Below are 20,309 nucleotides of genomic sequence, written 5' to 3' on the forward strand. Positions count from 1 at the left end.
ATGCACAAAAAGGGGGGAAACGTGGTGCTTTAATTCCACAACTGACCTCACTCAGAGCCAGGGTGTGTGTATGCCTTTGATGTAGTGTGTGTGTGCACGTGCGCGTCTGTGTGTATGGGGGGGACAGTGCTACTAGGTGTACAGATGCATGTTTGAGCATCTGGGGATGGGCACATCTCATGGTGTGTGCACTACTGTCTGGCTAGGCACGTGTGTGTGTTACTATGTGTATGAGGGTGTGTATTACTGTCAGTACATGCCTCTGTGTGCACGCGTGTGTCTGTGTTGATTTTTACTGTTCCTATGTGTGTACAATTTGCTGGCCATCTGTACTAGGCTGGGAAGAGGTGTGTGCCCATATTATTGTTTGTACAGGGAGGTGCGTGTCTATGTTACTGTCCATTTTTCCAGTGGTGTGGCTCACGGGGTGGGGTGTGAGTACAGCATGTGTGTTCCTCTGTATTTGTGCTCTTACTGCAACCAGCATGCAGCTGAGCCCAGGACCGCGTTGGCTTTGGGGGCACAGACCTTTGCCCAGTTGTTCCCAAGACCCTTCAGGTATTTCATCCCCTCCCTCCCTTTCTAGGTAAGCGCTGGGCTGGGTATAACCCACAAGGGAGAAGCCTTTGGCAGCTTTCTGCAGATGAAGCATCCCTCATTAAAAACAGCCTCAGGCCGCCACTCTAGGCCTGATCCCTAGCTGCTGCACCACAATCCAATCCCCGCCTGGCCTGCAGCCGCCTCGTCCCTCCCGCCATGGCTCTCGCCGAAGGGAAGACCACAAATCGGTTTTGGATGGGCGAAGGGGGAACAATTCAGGCCGAGACCCAGCAAGTTCTTGGGGCAGACGCTGAACCCCCTCTTGCAGGAGCCGGCCCCCCGGCTGCCCTCTTGGGAAGTGCTCGCCTTGCCCCAAAAGTGACCCCCCCCAATAAGAAATGGAACAGTGTGTCAGGGGAGCAGGGGGCAAATAAAGCCCCGACTTTTTGTTTGACAGCCATTGAAACGAATGGGCTGGGATTGTGCTGAGCCGGCTGGGAACCGCGTTGCCGAAGGGAGAGGGGAGTTGAGAACTTCCACCTGGAAATGAGGAACCCAGCTGGCCCTGACATTCCGGCATCCTCATGACTCCAGCGAGTCTGCCCTGCCATCTGGAACACGTATCAAAGACAGCGGAGGCTCCCGCCAGATTGTCGCCCTCCGAGGGGGTCTGGGCCAGGCTCTCACCCCCACCCTGACCCCAGCGCAATAGCCCCTCCCCCCTCCTCACAGTGACTTCCCCCTTTTGCTGTGCATATGGAGAGGCCTTTGCGCTGGTGCCCAGGCAGGCTCCCAGGGGGACTGTGCGTGGAGGGGCCACTGGGCTGCCAGTCCAGTTGCTGGGAGCCTCCTCCCAGGCATGGATCTGTCACCTAGAAAAAGCACTGCTGAATGAACATGTGGGGTTGGCACAGAGGTGGGGTTTGGTTAACACTGATTTTACTTCCTGAGCAAGGCAGTGTCAATCCCAAAGCACTTTCAAAGGAAGCCACTATAATTATCCCTGTTTTACAGATAGAGAAACTGAGGCACAGTGCAAGGCAGTGACTAGCCTGAGGTCACTGGGAAAAACCGAGAACAGGCGCCAAGTCACAATCCAGTGCTCTGTGTAGTAGGCCACAATAATACACAGAGGAGCAACTCCCTGGAGCAGCAGTTCGGCTCTTTGCCCGCTGGTATTCCCTGGAGCAGATAACTGCATTCCCCTCACTTGCACACCCCTCCAGCCCACCACTGTTCACCACAGGTCACTATTCCAGCCAATGAGGCAGGAATTTTCACGGAAGCAGCAAATGTAAAGCAACTAGAAGAGAACATCTGCAGAAGGTGGATTTTTTTTTAACCTCGTAAATCACAGAAATCGTAGAAATGTAGGGCAGCAGGGGACCTCAAGGGGCCATCTAGTTCAGTGTTTCTCAACCTTTTTTTATAAAGTACCCCTTTAAAAAAAACTAAATTATAAGTACCCCCAGTACCTACACTTTTCAGCCACACAAATTTTTTTCTCCCATTGCAACACATTTGTTTAAACAACTTAATCATAGCCAGGCGGGCGATGAAATTTTTGGGTGTAAAAAGTACAAAAATAATAAAGCGCTGTAAAACTTAAAACAAAAATTCAGTTTTCTCCAAATTTCAGATGCGTTGACGTGCCCCCCAGACTGCTCTCGAGTACCCCAAGGGTACTCGTGCCATTGGTTGAGAAACACTGATCTAGTCCATAAGAGCATTTGCATTTGCATCCTAGACTTATGTGCATCATCTCCCAGGATAGAGAAGATGCTGTGAGGCCTCCATGTCTAACAGCATAATGGGAATACTGAGTGACTGCAATTAGCCCCATACTGGGAATCACCATTACGCTTTCACCTAATTACAAGGACAAGAGGCCACTGGATGAAACTGAAGGGCAGCGCCCTTTTAAAAAGAGCCAATACATGCTTTATTTTACACAGTGTACATTTATCCTGCGGAACTCATGGCCACAAGGTCTCATTCAAGCCAAGAATTTTTCAGGATACAATAAAGACTCAGGCATGTCTATGGCCGAATGAGAAAATCCAGTTACGTTTGGTAGGATGGAAATGTCTATGGGATATAAAGGCGCATTGTTTCAGGGCACGAACCACCCACTCAGTGACGGAGATCAGGAAAAGTTCCCCAGAGGCAAGCTACTATTGTATTATTGTTATTTGTATGAATGCTACACCTCGGAGCCCCAGGCATGGACCAGGCCGCCATTGTGCAAGGCGCTGTACACACAACACAATCCGTTATTGTTCACACAGGGGGGTCTTGCTCCTTGCGTTGAAGTGGCTGTTCCTGGCCTGGGGGCGGCTGGCCTGACCCAGCCAAACGATCCCGACATTATTTCCAAACGTGCTCGGCACATCCTTTGGGGGAAGAAATCAATGGTAAGGCTGCCCAGGCAGAAAAAGACTCCAGCGCGGAACCTGGGAGTTGGGGTCTTTGCTTGGCTCTGTTACTCACCCGTGATGGAGCTGAAGGCGTGTTCGTGGAGAAGGGGGCTGGTTGGGGGGCTGGGCCTCGGGAGATGTCGATCCGAAGATCGTCTCTGCGATTCCAGCCAGTCACTGAATGTCTCTGAGCCCAGGCTCCCCATCTGTAAAGGGGAATAATCATTGTGATGTGTTTGAACGTCGGTCGCCCCTTGCAGCTCAGGTCCCCTCCCCCTCGTCGTGCGGGGCGCTGCGCAGGCAGAAGAAAAAGACATTCCCTGCCTCAGCGAGCTGACGCTCCAAGTGACACCTCTAGTCTCGCTGGGGCAGAGACTGCCTCTCGCTAGGTGTCTGTGCCGCGCCCGGGGCCCTGACCTGGGTTGGGCATCCCAGCGCAACAGCCGTGTTTTGCTTTCCTCTGCCCTCTAGGCATCAGCAGAGTGGCCCGTTTCCAGGCACCTGGGCAGGCAGGGAAAAGGTGTGTCGCTCCCCAGGTGCTCACGGCGCAGAGCTGCTGACAGGGAAAGCACCGGCGCAGGAAAGGAATGGAGAAACTGAACTCCGGCCAGCCCTGCAGCTGCTCCGCTCCTGGGGGAACGCCGCGCTGCCAGCTCGCTTGTTTTACTTCCCCCTTTGGGCGGTGCAGCTGGAGCCGTCAGGAGAGAGGCCCTGGGAGCCATGGGGTGGGAAGGAGGCCAGCAAAGGGAGAGACACAGAGGGGCACGGCTCCCTCAATTCAGCCTGCCCCTCCCCAGTTCATTGCAACAACAGCAGCTTCCACAGCTGCCAGCCAGACCTTTCCTCAGGGCACCAAGACGGAAAGCCCATGGTGGTGCCTCCAGCTCCCTCGCTTGCTGCCTGGCAGCCCACGGGAGCTCGACCAGCTTCCCCTGGAGCCAGTGGGACGACTCGGGTTGGGCACCTATAGGTCACCTTGTGGGGGATGCTCTCGGAGCCTACAGGTCGGCAGGATCAGGTGGGCGGGCCTGGGCACCCCCCCACGTGCTGCAGGGAGTGGGGCGTGGCCGTCAGTATGTGACACGCATCCCTCTCCCTCAGCCCCGAGCCCAGGAGGCACAACCGGTCCCTGGCCCTTGCCAGACCCTCCAAAGGGCTCTGGGGCTCTTTGCCTCCAGGCACTGGAGTCGTGGGAGGGTTTTCAAGCTTTTCTCCGTGACGGCAAAGAGCAGCAGCTTCCCTTTGGCAGTGCTGGTGGAGTCCCGCCCTTCCCTGCGCCGGTTCCCGGAGCCGAGGATTGAAGAAAAAGCCGCAGACCCCAAGAGACTTGTGGTAAAATCACGTACTGCGGGGCGCTGCTGGAAAGTAGGAGAGCTGAAACCGAACCCGGCTGATCGCTTGTGCCTGGTCCCACTGCCCTATGCAGGAGCAAGAGGCAGTGTTTGTGGCTAACTTCGCACCTTCAAAAATCACAGACAGGCTCCACCAAGCCCCAGGCTGGTTTAATAGCAACTATCTTTTCAAAGGGGTTCTGTGTGTAGGCTTACCAGATGGGTGTCAAAAATATACCGGACATGTGTGATTTCAGAACGGGATGGGGGGAGGGACCAGCCGGGAGGGGAGCAGGGCTGGACGGGAGGAAGTCAGGGGGAGCGGGACTGGCAGGGGGAGATTGGACAGGGGGCGGGGTGGAACCGGCTGGCAGGAAGCTGGGCTGGCTGGGAGGAGGTCTGGGGGAGCAGGGCTGGCCAGAGGAGATTGGGGGCAAGGAGGGGAACCAGCTGGCGGGAAGCAGGACTGTCCGGGAGGCGGTTGGGGGGAGTGGGGCTGGCCGGGGGGAACCAGCCGGTGGGAAGCGGGGCTGGCCCAAATCCCGGGGTGCTGCCCATCCCGCGCACGGTCCTGGCAGGGTGCACAGGTGAGTCCAGCCCCGGGGATTCCATCACGCCCCAGCCCCGCCCCCCCCACTGCATAGTTGCATACTGCCAGGCAGGTAGACGTGCTCACACTGTGTGAATGTGTCTAACAGCCAGGCAGTACGCAATTATATACTGATAACTCCTGATAATAATAAAACTTACTTAGAAAATACCAGACATTTCTATGTCCGGTATTTTCTCAATTTGTTTCCCGGACAGAAAGCTGAAATCCCGGACTGTCCGGTTCAAAACTGGACACCTGGCAACCCTCTCTATGTGGGGTCCTTTTTAATTCTCTCCTGGTTTTGACCCTTCCAGTGGCACTCGCTTCTCTACAACCAGGAAGGCTAGAAACTTGGTATTTCTCATCAGCAAAAGTTGAGCCTTTCAGCCGCTCTCTCAATTCCAGGAGCTGGGCTTTCAAAAATACACCAAAAATTACAGCTCAGGAGAAAACTAATGAGAGTTAGCAGCACTGTGCTGTTAGCCACAGCAGGTCGGCTTCATTCCACTCCGGTTAATTACATTCTGCCCTCTGAAAATTTCTCCCTGCAGTGGCACTTGGATTCATTTTCACTTCCTGTCCTAAATGGCTGCATAGATAAACAGCGGCTGCTTTCCACCTCAGAGGTGGCTGCATTTCTGGGGTGTGCAATGAGCAACCCACCTCACAGGGTTATGAGATGAAAACACTTTGAGACCCTTGGATCCAAGGACTCAGATAGGACCTGGATGATGAGCTAAAATGGGACTTCAGGGGTGTGGGAGAAGGGGGGGGAAGTTGACTCTGGGCCAGGCAAAGTGTCAACAGTTCTCACGATTTTATCACAAGTCTTGTGATGTTTGGTTTTGGTTGTTTCGTAAGGCCATGACTATGGGACAAGCTCAGCTTTCGTTTATTCTAAAATAGACATTTTTCCTAGCCCTTGTGGCTGCAGAGAAAAGCTTGAAAGCATGCCCCCACAAGTGAACAAAAAGAACCCCAATTGTCTTTTTTTTTTTAATCTCATGATTTGTAAGACAATCTCGTGATTTTTCAGCGTAAACTTTTGGGGCTGGTGCTACTGAAATCAGCTCCTTCTCCACCTCCCCCCCCCTCCCCAAAATCTGCATCCAGCAACTGAACGAGATTCAAATCATTTTCTGGAGTGTGTGATCATCAAACCTCCCCCTCCTGCTCCTTTTACTCTCTGGTGTTTTTGACTCTACCTCTAAAATCAAGCAATGAATTTCATGCAGCTGCAGCCCCAGGTGTTTGGAGGCAGAGAGAGAGCATGGGGCAGGAAATGGGGTTGCCAGTTTTCTCTCTCATCTTTTTATTTGAGAAGGCCGCGTCACTTTCTAAAAGAGGCGCTGGTGAGGTGAAAGATCAGGGAAGGTTTTTCGAGGGGGGAGGGAGAAGCAGGGGGATCCTCCTTCATCCCTCCCCTCTGCTCACACCCCAAGCCACGGAGCAGTCCCCAAGGCAGCCTTGCGGATGGGGGTAGAGTCACTGCTGAAAATGCCCATCAGCTGCTTCCTCAAAGGGGCATTTGCTGATGAATGCACAGGCCTGAGTCTGGGACCATCTGTCCCTATGAGTGAGGCTGCACCATGCATGTGACTGGATCTGGCCCTACAGGCCTGCCCGCCCAGACATCTGTCCCTGTGTGCATTACCCACTGGGAAGTCCAGGTCCTACATCTGCAGGCAAGCCTGGAAGTGTACGCACTTGTCCCCCAGAATGTGCGTGCAACTGCCTGAGCATCCGCCTGTGAACACAGGCCCCTGAATGAGCAGGCCCGGAACACCCCTACTCTGCTGAGGACGTAAGCTTGCCTGTGGGGTGTGGCTGTCCCTGTACCATCTCTGCGCCTGTGGCTGCATTCCTGCCAAGGCACGGGCACCCACACCTGCCTGTACACGCACCTCTGTGGATTCATGCCGCCGTGAGAGCCGGTGCAGGCAGGAGGCTGCGTCTCTGGGCAGGCAGACAGCCGGGTTGATCAGAAAGGCCCCCAGGTGACTCTGATAGAGGAATCAGCCAGCTGATGGCCGGATCCCTCTGCTAGCTGGCCCCACGCTGAGCCACATCAGAGGCCAGACCACCGGCCCTGAGATGGGAGCAAGGACCCCAGGGTTTGGTGGTTCAGGATCTGGGAGGGCTACGCTGCAAAAACGCCACATCTTGCCAGGTCTCAGAGCCCTGGTCCACAGGCGCGGCTCGTGGGGATTGTGCTCTGGGGCTAAAAATAGCCATGTCAACATTCAACGGGTGGAGACTCCCTCGTGCACCCAAGGGTGAAAAGCCCAGGAGGAGCCCAAGGGTGAAAGCCCAGGAGGATCCTGGATGGGGGCTGCCAGAGCACGAGAGGGGGTCCCTGTGCATCCGTTGCTCAGCAGCATGCTGAGGGGCAGTACGACCGGCATGTCTCCCCATCCGCAGCAGAGACAGGGCCCCACGGCCATAAGCTCTGAATCTCCCACATCCTCCCCCCCACCCACTGTATGTCTCGTCATTCTGCCCCGGGGGGGCGGGCGCTCCTGTTACCCACCATTTGCAGGCAGGGAACGAAGGCCCCGATAGGCCAAGGGCCAGATTCTTTAAGGGGTGTTGGAGCCTGTGGAGTTCGATGGCAATTAGGCACCTCACAACCTTTAAAACCAGGCCCTGAAGCACGGACTTAAGGCCGTGCAGGAAGTCGGCGTCAGGGCAGGCCTCGATGCGAACCACAGAGCCATCCCTCCAGAGCAAGGTGCCCTGCTCCTGTACTCACGGGAGGGACTAAGGGCTCCGCTTACCCTGAAACAACCAGGAGGCAAAGGGAGGCCGGCAGGACACTGCAAATCAGAGTGGGGAACATCCCCAGCCATGCACCAGCTGCAAGAGTAGGGGACCCCCCTGCCCAGCCTCTAGTTCCTTGCCAGGCCCAGCTGGGCCCTGGAGCCACCCTCCGCATGATCTGAAACCTGCCTTCTCACTTTCCTGCTCGCCCTCCCCCGGATTTTTCTTTTTCTTGATTTTCATTTCATTTGCTGCTCAGTTCTGGCCCAAACCTGGCTGGAAAACCACAGCAGCGTGTAAAGCACTTGGGGGAGTCCCCCCCTGCCACTTCTTCATACCGTGGCATCACGACTGCCCACACCCCTGGCATCAGACGGGATGCTCAGCTGCTGGCTGCTCCCGGCCATCACATAGGTCTGGCCACAACGCCAGGGCTCTCACAAGAGAAATTTGCTTCCCTCACTCACGGCTCCCATCCCCGTGGTATCTGGGCACCTCACACGCAGTGCAGAACCCCAGCCGTAGGGTCAGGCTGAGCCCCGTTCGCCACAGGGAACAGGCAGCCCAGAGTGATTGAAGGGCAAAGAGCTCAGGGCCAGATTTTCAGGAGGGCCCAGCTGCCAGGAACACTTCCCACCAGGTTTTCAGATGAGCCCAGCACGCAGCGTGTTCCGCCTGTGGCACAAGGCCAGTCCTCCCTTGGATGCTCCGCCAGCGTGGAACACCTGACCCGCTACGATTTGCCCAAGGTCATGCAGGCACCGGGGTTCACGCCTAGACCCCCTGCTCCCCACTCTGGTGCCTTGCCCATGCCTGCCATTCTCCATGGCACCCATCTGATCGCGGCACCCTCTGTGCCCGGCTGTCGGGCTTTGTTCGGGAGTCAGATGCTCTAACCAAAGCAAGCAGCTGGACAAAGAAATAAGCAACCTACAGGCTGCTTCCTGTGGCAAGGACGGTGTCTTGTTTTGTATCTGTGCAGGGTCTGGGACTGGTGCGCCGCACTAGAAAGTGAATAATTGTATCAGTGAAACACTGAATGAACCACGGCTGCATTTGTTCAGGCCTTGAAACCCCCCCCCTCCCCATCTCCTGCGCATCGACTTCATCGCAGGGCTGGAGAGGAGAGCGAGATGGGGAGGGTGAGAGAGAACTGATGAATGAGGCAGATAATGAGAGCAGAGGGCCGGTGAATGAGAGCGAGCGAGCGAGGGCGCCGGCGCCGAGGGGCGCGAAAGGAAGTGGTGAACTTCTCAAGTGTTTGAAATGACAATAGCGAGATTGCGAGCTATATTAGCAAATCTGTATAAATAGCCACGGAGGTGGGGTGGGCCCCGGCTGACAAGCAGGGCTGCTGGGAGGGGCTCTCCGCACCACAAACAGGTGTTTGGAGGGCAGGGAGGATGCTTGAGGGCAGGGAGGATCACTCAGACATGGTCTTCAGCCTGGGATCGGGGCAGGACCAGCTTGGGATCGGGAAAGGACCAGCCTGGGATCACGGCAGAACTAGCCTGGGATCGGGGCAGGAGCAGCCTGGGATCACGGCAGAACTAGCCTGGGATCGGGGCAGGAGCAGCAATAACCTATTCCGGGTGGTCTACACTGAAAGCTTAACACTGGCACAGCTGCACCCCCGGGGAGACACAGTTATGCCAGGCTGAGCTCCAGCGTAAGCAGCACTAAAGACTCCTTGGCTACCCGCTCCTTGGGGAAGTGGATTAACTACCCCTCTCACGGCCAGGAGCAAAGACTCTGAAACCCTGCAGCTGTGCCCATGTAATGATTCCTGTGACAACCGCCCCCCCCCCCCCTCCCCCCGAGAGCTGACAGGCCATTGCAGACCCTCGGGTTTGGGGAATGTTCCCTGTGAAAGCAGAGAGGAGGGTGGGAACTGGACGGAGTTTTCCCGCAGGGGGCTCCATGCCCAGCTGCCTGGCTGCTGGGGGGAAAAGGGGGAGTGGGCAAGAGGAAACTAGTTACTCCTCTCCCACTGCCCACCAGCGACCCCCAAAAGGCACAGGAGGGAACTGCGCCCACGGGGACTCAGCTGCAAGGGGGTAAAACAAGGGAGGCTGGGAGGCCAGGCGGGGTGTTTCGTCCTGTCTCTTCCAATTACGGGGCTGTGCGGCCGGCGCCTGGCACGCAGGTGCTTTCTGTGTCTCTGGCTGCCCAGACGTGGTTCCTCCATCCCCTTTCAGCGCGAGAACTATGCAGCCCGCCCACTGGAGTGCAGGTGTGAGAGCGCATTGCCTGCCAGCAGCCGGCTCAGCGCCCTGCTACCTGGAGCCAGCCACAGGGTCAGCCGGGGGCCAGCGCCTGCCGAAAGGTCACGCGCTGAAACAGGAGGCTGGCACCTGTCGGGCCTGCGGCTGCACCACCCGGGTTGGGCTGTGACTCCCACCCTGCCCAGCGCCTCTCTTGTTCCCCCTGGTCTGACACCAGCTGGGCTGGGGCTGAATCACTCCCGTGCGAGAGAAGCGTCCCCAGAGCGTGGGACCAGCAGGAGGGAGGACTGCAGGGCGGGGGCCTAGGCAACGGGGCGTGTGACACAGACGCGGCCTGTCATGGAGCAAACTTGGCCTCTTTGTGACACAAAGCCCCTTGCGATAGCCCCCAGCAGCACCTCACACACACAGCGCCCAATTCCTCTCCACAGCTCCCCTCTGAGGGAAGGGCAGATGGGGAAACTGAGGCCCACAGCAGCGATGTGTGAGACAGTGACTCGCCTGGGACAGAGTAACAAATAGAACCCCCCGTCTGAGGGCCAGTCCAATGCCCGACCCCCCTCCTCCCTCGAGACCAGCTCTTCTCTCCCCTAGGGGCCCTGGTACAAGCCCCCCTGTGATCACCCACTTGGTGCCTTCCCAGACTTTTCCCGCTGAGGATGGCCAGGCGCTTGACAAGCATTTATGCAGCAAACCCCAGAGGGCCCCTCCCAGGGGAGACCTGGACACAGGGAGGGGAAGCGACTGCCCAGGCCAGGCAGCGTGCCGAGAAGAACCCAGGAATCCTGCTCCATCCCTATAGCCAGTCTTCCCCTCTTACCCGCCTGAGCCCTTCCATTCCAGCCAAGGCTTGAGTGATGGTGGGCGGAGCCAGGGGCTTTGCCTGGGTGGGGCTAAACAGGCTACAGTAACTCCACCGTCCTCTCAAACAAGAACTCAGTGAGTTAGCCATCACCTGGCCACAGTAGTTAGATGGCCCCGCCAATGTCTTACACCTGTGAAGCAGGGATGTACCACTATCCCCATGTTAGAGGGGAAACTGAGGCATGGAGAGGTTAAAGAACACCTGAGGCAGAGCAGGAATTGAACCCAGCTTTACCTCAGGCCTAGGCAAAGCTCCAAGCACCAGACCAGCCCCCTTTACTTCCTCCAGCTGGTGTATGAATTGTTAGTGCAGGGGTGGGCAAAACCACTCAGCAGGCCAGATGCAGCCTGCCGAGAGCTTAGATCCGGCCCATGTGGCTGTTCCAGGCCCCGCCCCCAGCGCACTGTCTGGGAGCTGAGGGGAAGGCCCGGGCCCTTTAAACTGAACCGTCCCCAGCTCCCAGGCCAGGAGCAGCGAGCCCTTTAAATAGCAGGAATTGAAAGGGCTCGCAGCTCCCGTTTCCCCCTAAGGTGATGCCTGGGAGCTCCAGGGGAGGCTCCAGCCCTTTCAACTCCTCTATTTAAAGGCCCCGCCCCTCCCATACAAGGCCCCGCCTCTTCCAGGGTGGCCTGCGACCACTTCAAAAATTTCTGAATTGGGCCCCGCTCAAAAAGTATTGCCCACCTCTGCATTAGTGTAGGGCCGTGGTCCCCAACACGGTGCCCGCGGGCGCCATGGCGCCTGCGGGGACCTTTGGCGGCGCCCGCCAAGTGCTCAGGGCTGGCCTGGCCCCGGGCGCGCGGCGCTTGGGGGAGGGGAGGGGGGGGGCGCTTGGGGGAGGGGAGGGGAGGGGAGGGGAGAGCGCTAGCGCCGGCCCCGGCCCCGGGCGCGCGGCACTTGCGGGAGGGGGGGGGGGAGAGCACTAGCGCCGGCCCCGGGCGCGCGGCGCTTGAGGGAGTGGGGGGGAGAGAGCGCTAGCACCGGCCCCGGGCGCGCAGCGCTTGGGAGAGGGGGGTTGAGAGAGCGCTAGCCCCGGCCCCGGGCGCGCGGCGCTTGAGGGGAGAGCGCCGGCCCCCGGAATGCAGCTATGGGGGGGCCCCGCCCCCCGGGCGCCCGGCAACCCCAAATGGTTGGGGACCACTGGTGTAGGGTGCTGGATCAGCAACCCTAGCAAGCAAGGTCCTCAATTTACTCCCCGGAAGGTAAAGCAGGCAAACAGCCAAACAAGTGTCCATCACGTTCGCCAACCCCGCCCACCTGGGACCAGCAGCATGGCGCTTTCATGATGGAACCACCAATCCCCCTAGAAACTGGATCGAGGCCCATTGAGGGGCTAGGAAATGCCTAGACCTTGAGCTGGTCCCCAGCTGGCTGTCTATGAATGTTCCTCTTAGAACCCTGGTCAGACACACACATCGCCGCCTCGACTGTCACCGATCCAGAAAAACCAGGCGCCCAGTGATCCATGGTTATTGGATTCTCCTACAGTAAATGGAGTGTTCACTGGAATCTTAATTGCAAAGCCTCCTGGAAACCTGCCTGTTCCTCTTTAACCAGACCTCTGCTGCCCCCTCTTCCACGCCAGGGCTGCTGCAAGCAATGGCAGAGAGAATGCAGAGCCAAGGGAAAGCCCAGATTGCAGGTTTCTGTGTAGCACTGGCAAGAGGGGGGAGCTTTGCTCCAGGGACCAGGAATCTCAGCCTTTCGAGGCTAATCTTGGGGGGGAAGTGGAACAAATTTCATCCCTGTTTAAAGGGGCTGTCGCCAGTCACTTTACTACCGGGGAGCCCCACCTGCCTTTGTAGACATCGATCCAGTGTTTGCACCAGCAAGGGGCTCAAATCAGCCCCCTCTTCGTTAACTGCGGCACGGAGCAAAAGGATGAGGACACCGTAGGGCCCAGGGATTAGAAAGGAGGGCACCCGGGCCTGGTGCTCTGATCCAGAGACATCCTGCCGGAGCCACCGTTAACATCCCAGGGTAGTCCAGAGCCTGCTTTGTTAGTGCTGAGCAGGGGTGCTGCCCTCTAAGGATCACAGTGAATATGCCCCCATGGCAGGGAGGGGGCACCAACCACCCCAGCCCAGACAGAGACCTGTCTTTCGCCAGGTCCAAAAGAAGCACGCAATGCCGCACGAAACACATGCTAACTCCAGAGTTCCCAGGAGGAGGAGGAGGGGGAGGACCGGCCTGGGAACCGACTCAGTCAACTACTTCCATTGTGCTAGCTTCAGCCAGAACTTTGTGGAAAGCCAGATCTGTGCATGAATGGAGATTGTGCCTCAGTCCCGGGGTACTTGGGGTAGGCTGCACTGAACAGTGCTCTGGACTCCAGCAGCATCTTCCCCCGAGGAGCCCAAAGCACCTTAACATTGATGCTCTTTTTCGTTAGTACGTGTTACTACAGCACCTCTGAGACCAGGGATGGCCCAGCACCAGGGTTCCCTGTAAGCTGGGCGCTTGTGCAGCCGCTCAGGAGAGAGTCCAGTGCTGCCCAGCTGATTGGCAGAGCGCCCACCCCTAGGATTTCTGTGTTTCTACTGGTGGTGCCCATCACACGTGCCTCTGTGCACATCGAACAATTTATTCCGCTCATGGATGGAAAAGATTAGAGGGAGCATCGCCCAGGACCGCATGTGCTAGTGCTGTGCAGATACAGAATGAAACGAGGCATCGGCCCTGAAGAGCATGACTTAGCCCCATCTGCCCCCAGCGAAAGGTCTGAATTGTTACCCCACATCGTCCATTGCCTGCCCTCGGGCAGTCCCAGCACAGAGGGAGGGAGTGAAGCAGATGCAAAGCTGCCCTGGGTTGTGATGGACTCACTCTGCCCCAGTGTCAGCGACACCGGGCAGAAGAGCAGGGACTGGCACCTCTAGACTTTGCATCCGTCTCTGGGCCTGTTTACACAGCGTGACTCCTGCGCCATAGACCTGCTGGTGTAATGCACTAGTGGCGGTATAGCCTATGCCGCCGGCAGGGGGTTTCCCATCGCTGCAGGAACTACTCCTCCCCGAGGGACGGTAACTAGGTCACCAGACGCTTCTTCCATCGCTGTGGGTGTGTCACACCCCTGACTCAGAGAGGCGGGGAAGGGGCAGAGACTGGTGTTAAGACAGGATTTCTGGTGAGACTGTCCCCCCAACCTGGCACGCAGCAGCCGTCTGCTCCCCCTTTTGCTGCAGGTTTCTCTTCTGATTACAATTACCCGAGACCTTACCAGGGCTGTGTGGCCTGCCAGGCAAGCAAGCAGTGCTGAGTTCTCCCCAGCTGCTGGTGGCATAAGGGGCTATTTTGGGTGCTTCTTTTCCTTTCCTGATTGCTTGTTGTTATGTTTGACGGGGGACCTCCCAGGACCCACGCTGTGCAAGGCTGATGCGTTTCCTCCCTCACAGGTGTTGCGGCTGGTATGGCGTGGTCAGGGAATTGGATAGGGTGGGTGTGAGGCAGGACTGGCAGTCTTGGCATTGGAGGTTCCTTGAGCACAGGGACAGCCACACCTGAAAGGGCCGGTGTGATGGACTGTCCCCACCATGCTTTATGAAGTGGACTTGTGGACACTAATATGCATAACTCAAAGATGCTTGGGACAAATTGCCGCATGCGACCTATCAGTCTCCATGTCATAATCCGCTGGGTCTGTCTGTCTTATTTTGGTGTACACATCATTCTTGTGTGTAAGGTTAGACATCTGGAGTATGGAATGCTTTATGGTTTTAAATGTGTAAATGGAAAGCCATCGGGGGTGTTTCCAGTACCCGGATGCCACAATGTCTGGACAACCGCCTGTAAACGGTTTCTTTTGCCTTTTAAGTCTTAGCAGTGATTGGTCTTAAGAAGTCACATGTCCACCCCACTGGGAGGGGCAGGCGAAGTAATTGTCTATGGAAAGGTGGTATCTATAAAACAATAGGAAGCTGGGAGTTTCTTGGTCTTTGGCTGGCATGGCCCTCCCAGGAAGGTGAACTAGGCTACGTCTAGACTGCAGGCTTCCTGAGCAAGAAGCTTTTATTGGAAAAGATCTTCCGCAAAAACTTCTTGCACAAGAGCACGTCCACACTTCAAAAGCACATCAAAAAAGTGATGGGCTTTTGTGAAAGAGAGCGTCCAGACTGCACGGACGCTCTCAAAAGTAAGCTCTGATTGCAATGCACAGAATGGCCACCAAGGCACCTGTGCTTTTTCCTTTTTCCTCTTTCCGCGCAAACCCCCCTCTTCTCCGTCCACACATGCCTTTGTGTGAAAGAGCTCCTTTACAAAAAGGTGTTCTTCCTCGCAGAATGAGGAATACCCATGTCGGAAAAACCCCTCTGTTCTTTCGATTTTTTTGCACAAAAACATGCTTGAGGTGTGGACGCTCCACAAGTGTTTTTTGAAAAACGGCTGTTTTTCTGAAAAAACTCTGTAGTGTAGAGATAGCCCCAGAGACCCCAGGGAGAGGGAATTTCCCTGGTTTGGAGGCTTAGCTGGAATAAGAACAATTTTAGGGTGAGTTTGTAATAAATCTACTGAGATTTTCGTGTCAGAATTAGCCAACCGTTTTCTGTTATCTTAAATTTGTAACCTACTTTGCTCTGCCTGTTCTCACTTATAACCACTTACCTCCTACTGCTTGAACTTAATAAAATCACCTTGATTTACAATCAAGCCCAGTGTAAATAATTGTTACCAGGAGGAGCAATAGGTGTGCACATCCTCCTTTCATTGTCAAAGGGGGCTTGCCTGAACGATTCATTTGGGGTGCTGATCCCATTTGGGGAGGGCGTCCCAGGAAGCTGGGCCCTAAACTGCACTCTCCTTGGACCTGAAGAGGTTCAGTGTCTGTACTGCTCGTCAGGGGGCAGGGATCTCCGCTCTGTGCCTGGGCTGGGGGAGACCATGGAGCTGGCCCAGCAAGACAGGGTGCTGGGAAGCCCCAGAGAGCAGGAAGGCGAATGTCAGTGGCTTTGTCAGCACTCAAGGAAGCCCCCGCTAGGGGTCTTCTGTGACCGCCTCCCGGCACAGCCAGACCTTGGCTTGGAAGGCAGTGTCTACACCTCAGAGCCTGCAGCGGCATAGCTGTGCCAGCAGGGCTGGATACAGCAGCGTACAATTCTGGGCGACTGTGCCTGCATGCCACATCTGCAGTCCTTCAAAGGCACCGCCGCTCGGTCCTCGGCTCCTCAGCGGTTGCCTCTTTGGGGCAGAGCCCCACGTCTCCCTCCCGCCTGTCCAGGGGTTTTCCAGGCTGCATAGTTCCCTACCTACGCTGTGATACTGCCGGCAAGCCAGGCAGCCAAGGCAGGCCAGAATCCCCACGTTGCGCTCTCGCCAGCGACTCTGCACAGCTGTAATTGCTGCTCGTCCCAAGCTCTCACACAGCCCTGAGGTGAAAGCATGACAGAGAAATCATCAAAACCAGGAGAAGGTCCTACCTACACACCAGATGCACCTGCCAGTCTTATGGGGCCCCACTAGACCCAAGCCCTTCCAGCCTTTTCCAGGGTGGATGCCGGCCCCCGGCGACCCAGAAGGTCCTGTCTGGATGCTGGGCCAGAAAGAAAGCAGTTACAAACGTCTCTTCTTTGCATATTGGTCTCCTCTCCGATCAGTATATGCCGCCTGCCCAGATGGTGATACCCAGTGATTTTTTTGTAAGAAAAAAGGTGCTGCTACTCTAGGCCCGTGGTGAGCAACCCATGGGTCGCGACCCCCAAGGGGGTCATGCATGTCTTTCTGGGGGGGTCACCATTAGCAGTGGGCATAAGCCCGGCTGCCCGCCATGCTGCGCTGCTCAAATTACCTTGGGGGTCGTGACACGAGTACAATAAGATATGGGGGTCATGGTTGAAAAAAGGTTGTTCACCGCTGCTCCAGGCTCAAACTAAAAAAAAAAAAAAACCCCACGCTGCGGGCCAAAATGTGGTTGTGGTCCCTTTAAGAGCCAAAGCGTCGCCAGAAAAAAAATGCCTCGTGTCTTGAGCAGGCTTCCGTCAGGAGACGAGCAGCACCAGGAAAGCAGGTGCCGGTAGGCAGGGGGACATGCCATTCTTTTACTGCGTGCTGGGAAAATAGGTGATAGTACATCATTCCGGGCCATACCGCCAAAAAAAAAGCACAGGTGATACCTTCCCAGAGCAGTTACCACCTGAGTGAATTTGCCAACTCCTCCTCCTTCTTAGTTCTTGGGGGGCTGTGGTAACCCTCCTCCTCCTTCTTAGTTCTTGGGGGGCTGTGGTAACCCTCCTCCTCCTTCTTAGTTCTTGGGGGGCTGTGGTAACCCTCCTCCTCCTTCTTTGGGGGGCTGTGGTAACCCTCCTCCTCCTTCTTAGTTCCTGGGGGGCTGTGGTAACCCTCCTCCTCCTTCTTAGTTCCTGGGGGGCTGTGGTAACCCTCCTCCTCCTTCTTAGTTCTTGGGGGGCTGTGGTAACCCTCCTCCTCCTTCTTAGTTCCTGGGGGGCTGTGGTAACCCTCCTCCTCCTTCTTAGTTCCTGGGGGGCTGTGGTAACCCTCCTCCTCCTTCTTAGTTCTTGGGGGGCTGTGGTAACCCTCCTCCTCCTTCTTAGTTCTTGGGGGGCTGTGGTAACCCTCCCCCATGGAATTCTAAATGACCCTGCCCCCCCAATGACAGATCCACTGAACACAGTGAGCGCCCCACGTTGCTGCAGGAAATCGGCCTGTCACCGCAGTGTCTACGCTGAGGTTGCTGTTGGCACAGTTGTCAGTCAGGGGGTGCAAAATACACCTGGGGAGCCCACTGGTTTGGTGACAAAGCATGAGCTGCTTTTGAGGGAAGTGGCATCTAACCAAACCTCCTTTCCGCACCCAATTAGACCGACCCCAGGCATTCAGGCTATGTCTACACTACGAGTTTTCATGGCAAAATATGCTAATGAGGGATTCATTTGCATGAATTGCAATCTCATTTGCATATTTTCTGCTGATCCGTTTTTGCGCTGGGGTTTTTGCGCAAAAACAAGCAGTGTGGATGTTTTCTTTTTGCGCAAAAACCCCTTTCCCCGCAACATCGGTAAACCTCCTTTTTGGGGGGCATAAGGATCTGGCGGGAAAAGGAGCTTCTGTGCACAAAGAAAACGTCCCCACTGCTTGGTTTTGCGCAAAAATGGATCAGCAGAATATAGGCAAATGACATCGCAACTCATGCAAATGAGTCCCTCATTAGCATATTTTTTACCGAGAAAACTCATCGTGTAGATGCAGCCTCAGAGAATGAGCCGGACGTATTTGGGCAGGTCTCTGAACTGAGCTAAATGGCGGGTCTGTTTCTCCTCGCCAGACAACCTGGCTGGAGTCAAAGCAGCTCCATAGAGACCGAGGGGCCTGCGGCCTGACAGCCCTCCACCCAGCCCTCTTCCTTGTGAGCCACTGACCCCATCTGAGCAGTGAGATCGAGGAGACGCCCACAGCATGGAGGTTGCTCTGCACAGGCCATTCGGCACATACAGGCTTCGTCTCCCCATATCCTTCCCTTCGGTGGCGATTTAAACGGGCAGCGATCCATCCAGGCCGGAGCTTTGCAGAATGCCTCTCAAAGCCAGCGTGCAGCTCAGTGCCCGGACCACCCGCCATGGCACTGGGACAGGACCCTCTGAGGAAAGCACCTGCTGATGGCAGACCCGGTGCAAGCGATTCAGCAAGTGGCACAGTGCAGAGGAAGGAGATGGCGGCTCGTGACAGAGGCGTTGCCCAGCGTGGCCAGCTTGTACGCGCGTGCACTCACCACTGGGGTGCCTCCTTGGGGCCGGGTCAGAGGATTCACTCTCTCTTAGTCTGGCACCTGTTTCCCTGGGCTCCCCACTTCTCCAGCTCCTGGCCCATCTCTGGCTTTACCAGCCTCAGTTTCCTCCATTCATATGGACTACTTCACCCCTCTTGGCTTCTCTCTAGTCTCTGTAGCCCAGGGCTGGATTCCAAGACTTCCCCTTCCTCTAGAACTTCTCCTTGTCCCTAGCCAACTTCCCTCTCTCTTAGCACCTCCCTGCACCCTTCTCTCCTGGAGTCATGCGATTATGTGACTGTCTCAGCTGCCAGTCAAAAAAAACCTGAAGTTTCTAGCTTGAAGTTTTCAAACTTTTCTCCAATCACATGAGACCCCCGCAAGGCCAGTAACTGATGACACGTATTAGGCTCCGATTTCTAAACCAAGCCCATCCTTTATTCTTTTGCAGCCTGAGTTGTTACTTTTGAATGCTTGGGAGCAGCGATCCTGGCTTGACCCAGCCATTTGGGGCAGGAGGGGAAGCAGGCTGGGGCCAACTGAAGTCTCAGCAGGAATGTTGGAAAGACAGACGATACGCTACTCAAAGGGGAATTTAGCACGGTGATTAATGTCCTTACTATTGCAAAAGGCAGGACATTGAATCAAGAATCAAGCCTGCCTGAGAACCTGGGCACATGCTGGGGGACTAGTCCCTGCTGCCGCAGAGTCACTGCTATTGGTAGCCAAGTGAGCCACGTTCAAATGAGCTCAGGTATGTCTACACCTGCAGCAATCACATCCCGACTGCAGTGTAGACAGAGCCTACGATGTGAGGGTTCTGACAACTTTAGAGCTCTCCAGGATCACTTTTAAAACGGAAACGGAGCCTCTGTTGATTGAAACCATTTTCAGTTCCAGGTGGTTCCAGGAATCAAAGTCTATTGTCTGCCATGGGTATCTACAGTAAACATAAGGAGGTGTTAGTGCCATTATACAAGGCATTGGTGAGACCCCATTTGGAATAGTGTGTGCAGTTCTGGTCTCCCATGTTTAAGAAGGATGAATTCAAACTGGAACAGGTACAAAGAAGGGCCACTAGGATGATCCGAGAAATGGAAAACCTGTCTTATGAAAGGAGACTCAAGGAGCTTGGCTTGTTTACCTTAATCAAAAGAAGGCTGAGGGGGGACAGGATTGCTCTCTTTTAATATATTAGAGGGATAAATGCCAGGGAGGGAGAGGAATTATTTAAGCTTAATACCAATGTGGACACAAGAACAAATGGATATAAGCTGGCTAGTAGGAAATTTAGACTCGAAATTAGGCGAAGGTTTCTAACCATCAGAGGAGTGAAGTTCTGGAACAGCCTTTCAAGGGAAGTAGTGGGGGCAAAAGACCTAACTGGCTTCAAGATTACGCTAGATGGGTTTATGAAGGGGATGGTTTGATGAGATAACATGATCTTGGCAATTAATTGATCTTTCACTATCAGTGGTAAATAGGCCAATAGGAAGATAGGAGTTACTATAGAGAACTTTTTTCTGGGTGTCTGGCTGGTGAGTCTTGCCCACGTGCTCAGGGTTCAGCTGATCGCCATATTTGGGATCGAGAAGGAATTTTCCTCCAGGGTAGAGTGGCAGAGACCCTGGAGGTTTTTCGCCTTCTGTAGCATGGGGTAAGGGTCACTTGTGGGAGGATTCTCTGTATCTTGGGGTCTTTAAACCATCGTTTGAGGACTTCAATATCTGAGATATAGGTGAGTAGTGGGTGGGTGAGATTCTGTGGCATTGTGCAGGGGGTCAGACTAGATGATCATAATGGTCCCTTCTGACCTTAAAGTCTATGGCTGTGTCTAGACTGGCCAGTTTTTCCGGAAAAAC

General features: G+C 55.5%; 1 protein-coding gene across 2 annotated transcripts in view; it reads right to left on the bottom strand.

Annotated features, from left to right (window-relative positions):
* Positions 1-2,437: 2,437 nt before the first annotated feature.
* Positions 2,438-20,309, bottom strand: part of LOC102454183 (uncharacterized) — a 76,194-nt gene continuing 58,322 nt past the window's right edge. The window contains exons 6-7 of one of the 2 annotated variants that reach the window (XM_089773507.1): positions 3,031-3,163; positions 2,438-2,933 (exon numbers count right to left, since the gene is read on the bottom strand). In XM_089773507.1, coding sequence (XP_089629633.1) covers positions 2,908-2,933; positions 3,031-3,163 — 159 coding nt within the window. In that variant the 3' untranslated portion in view covers positions 2,438-2,907. Of the gene's footprint in view, positions 2,934-3,030; positions 3,164-19,192; positions 19,388-20,309 lie in introns of those variants that run through there. The other variant, XM_089773508.1, reaches the window with a different exon arrangement.

Source organism: Pelodiscus sinensis, chromosome 26 (genome assembly GCF_052426305.1).
Source record: "Pelodiscus sinensis isolate ZL-2025 chromosome 26, ASM5242630v1, whole genome shotgun sequence".
NCBI classification, from domain to species: Eukaryota; Metazoa; Chordata; order Testudines; family Trionychidae; genus Pelodiscus; species Pelodiscus sinensis.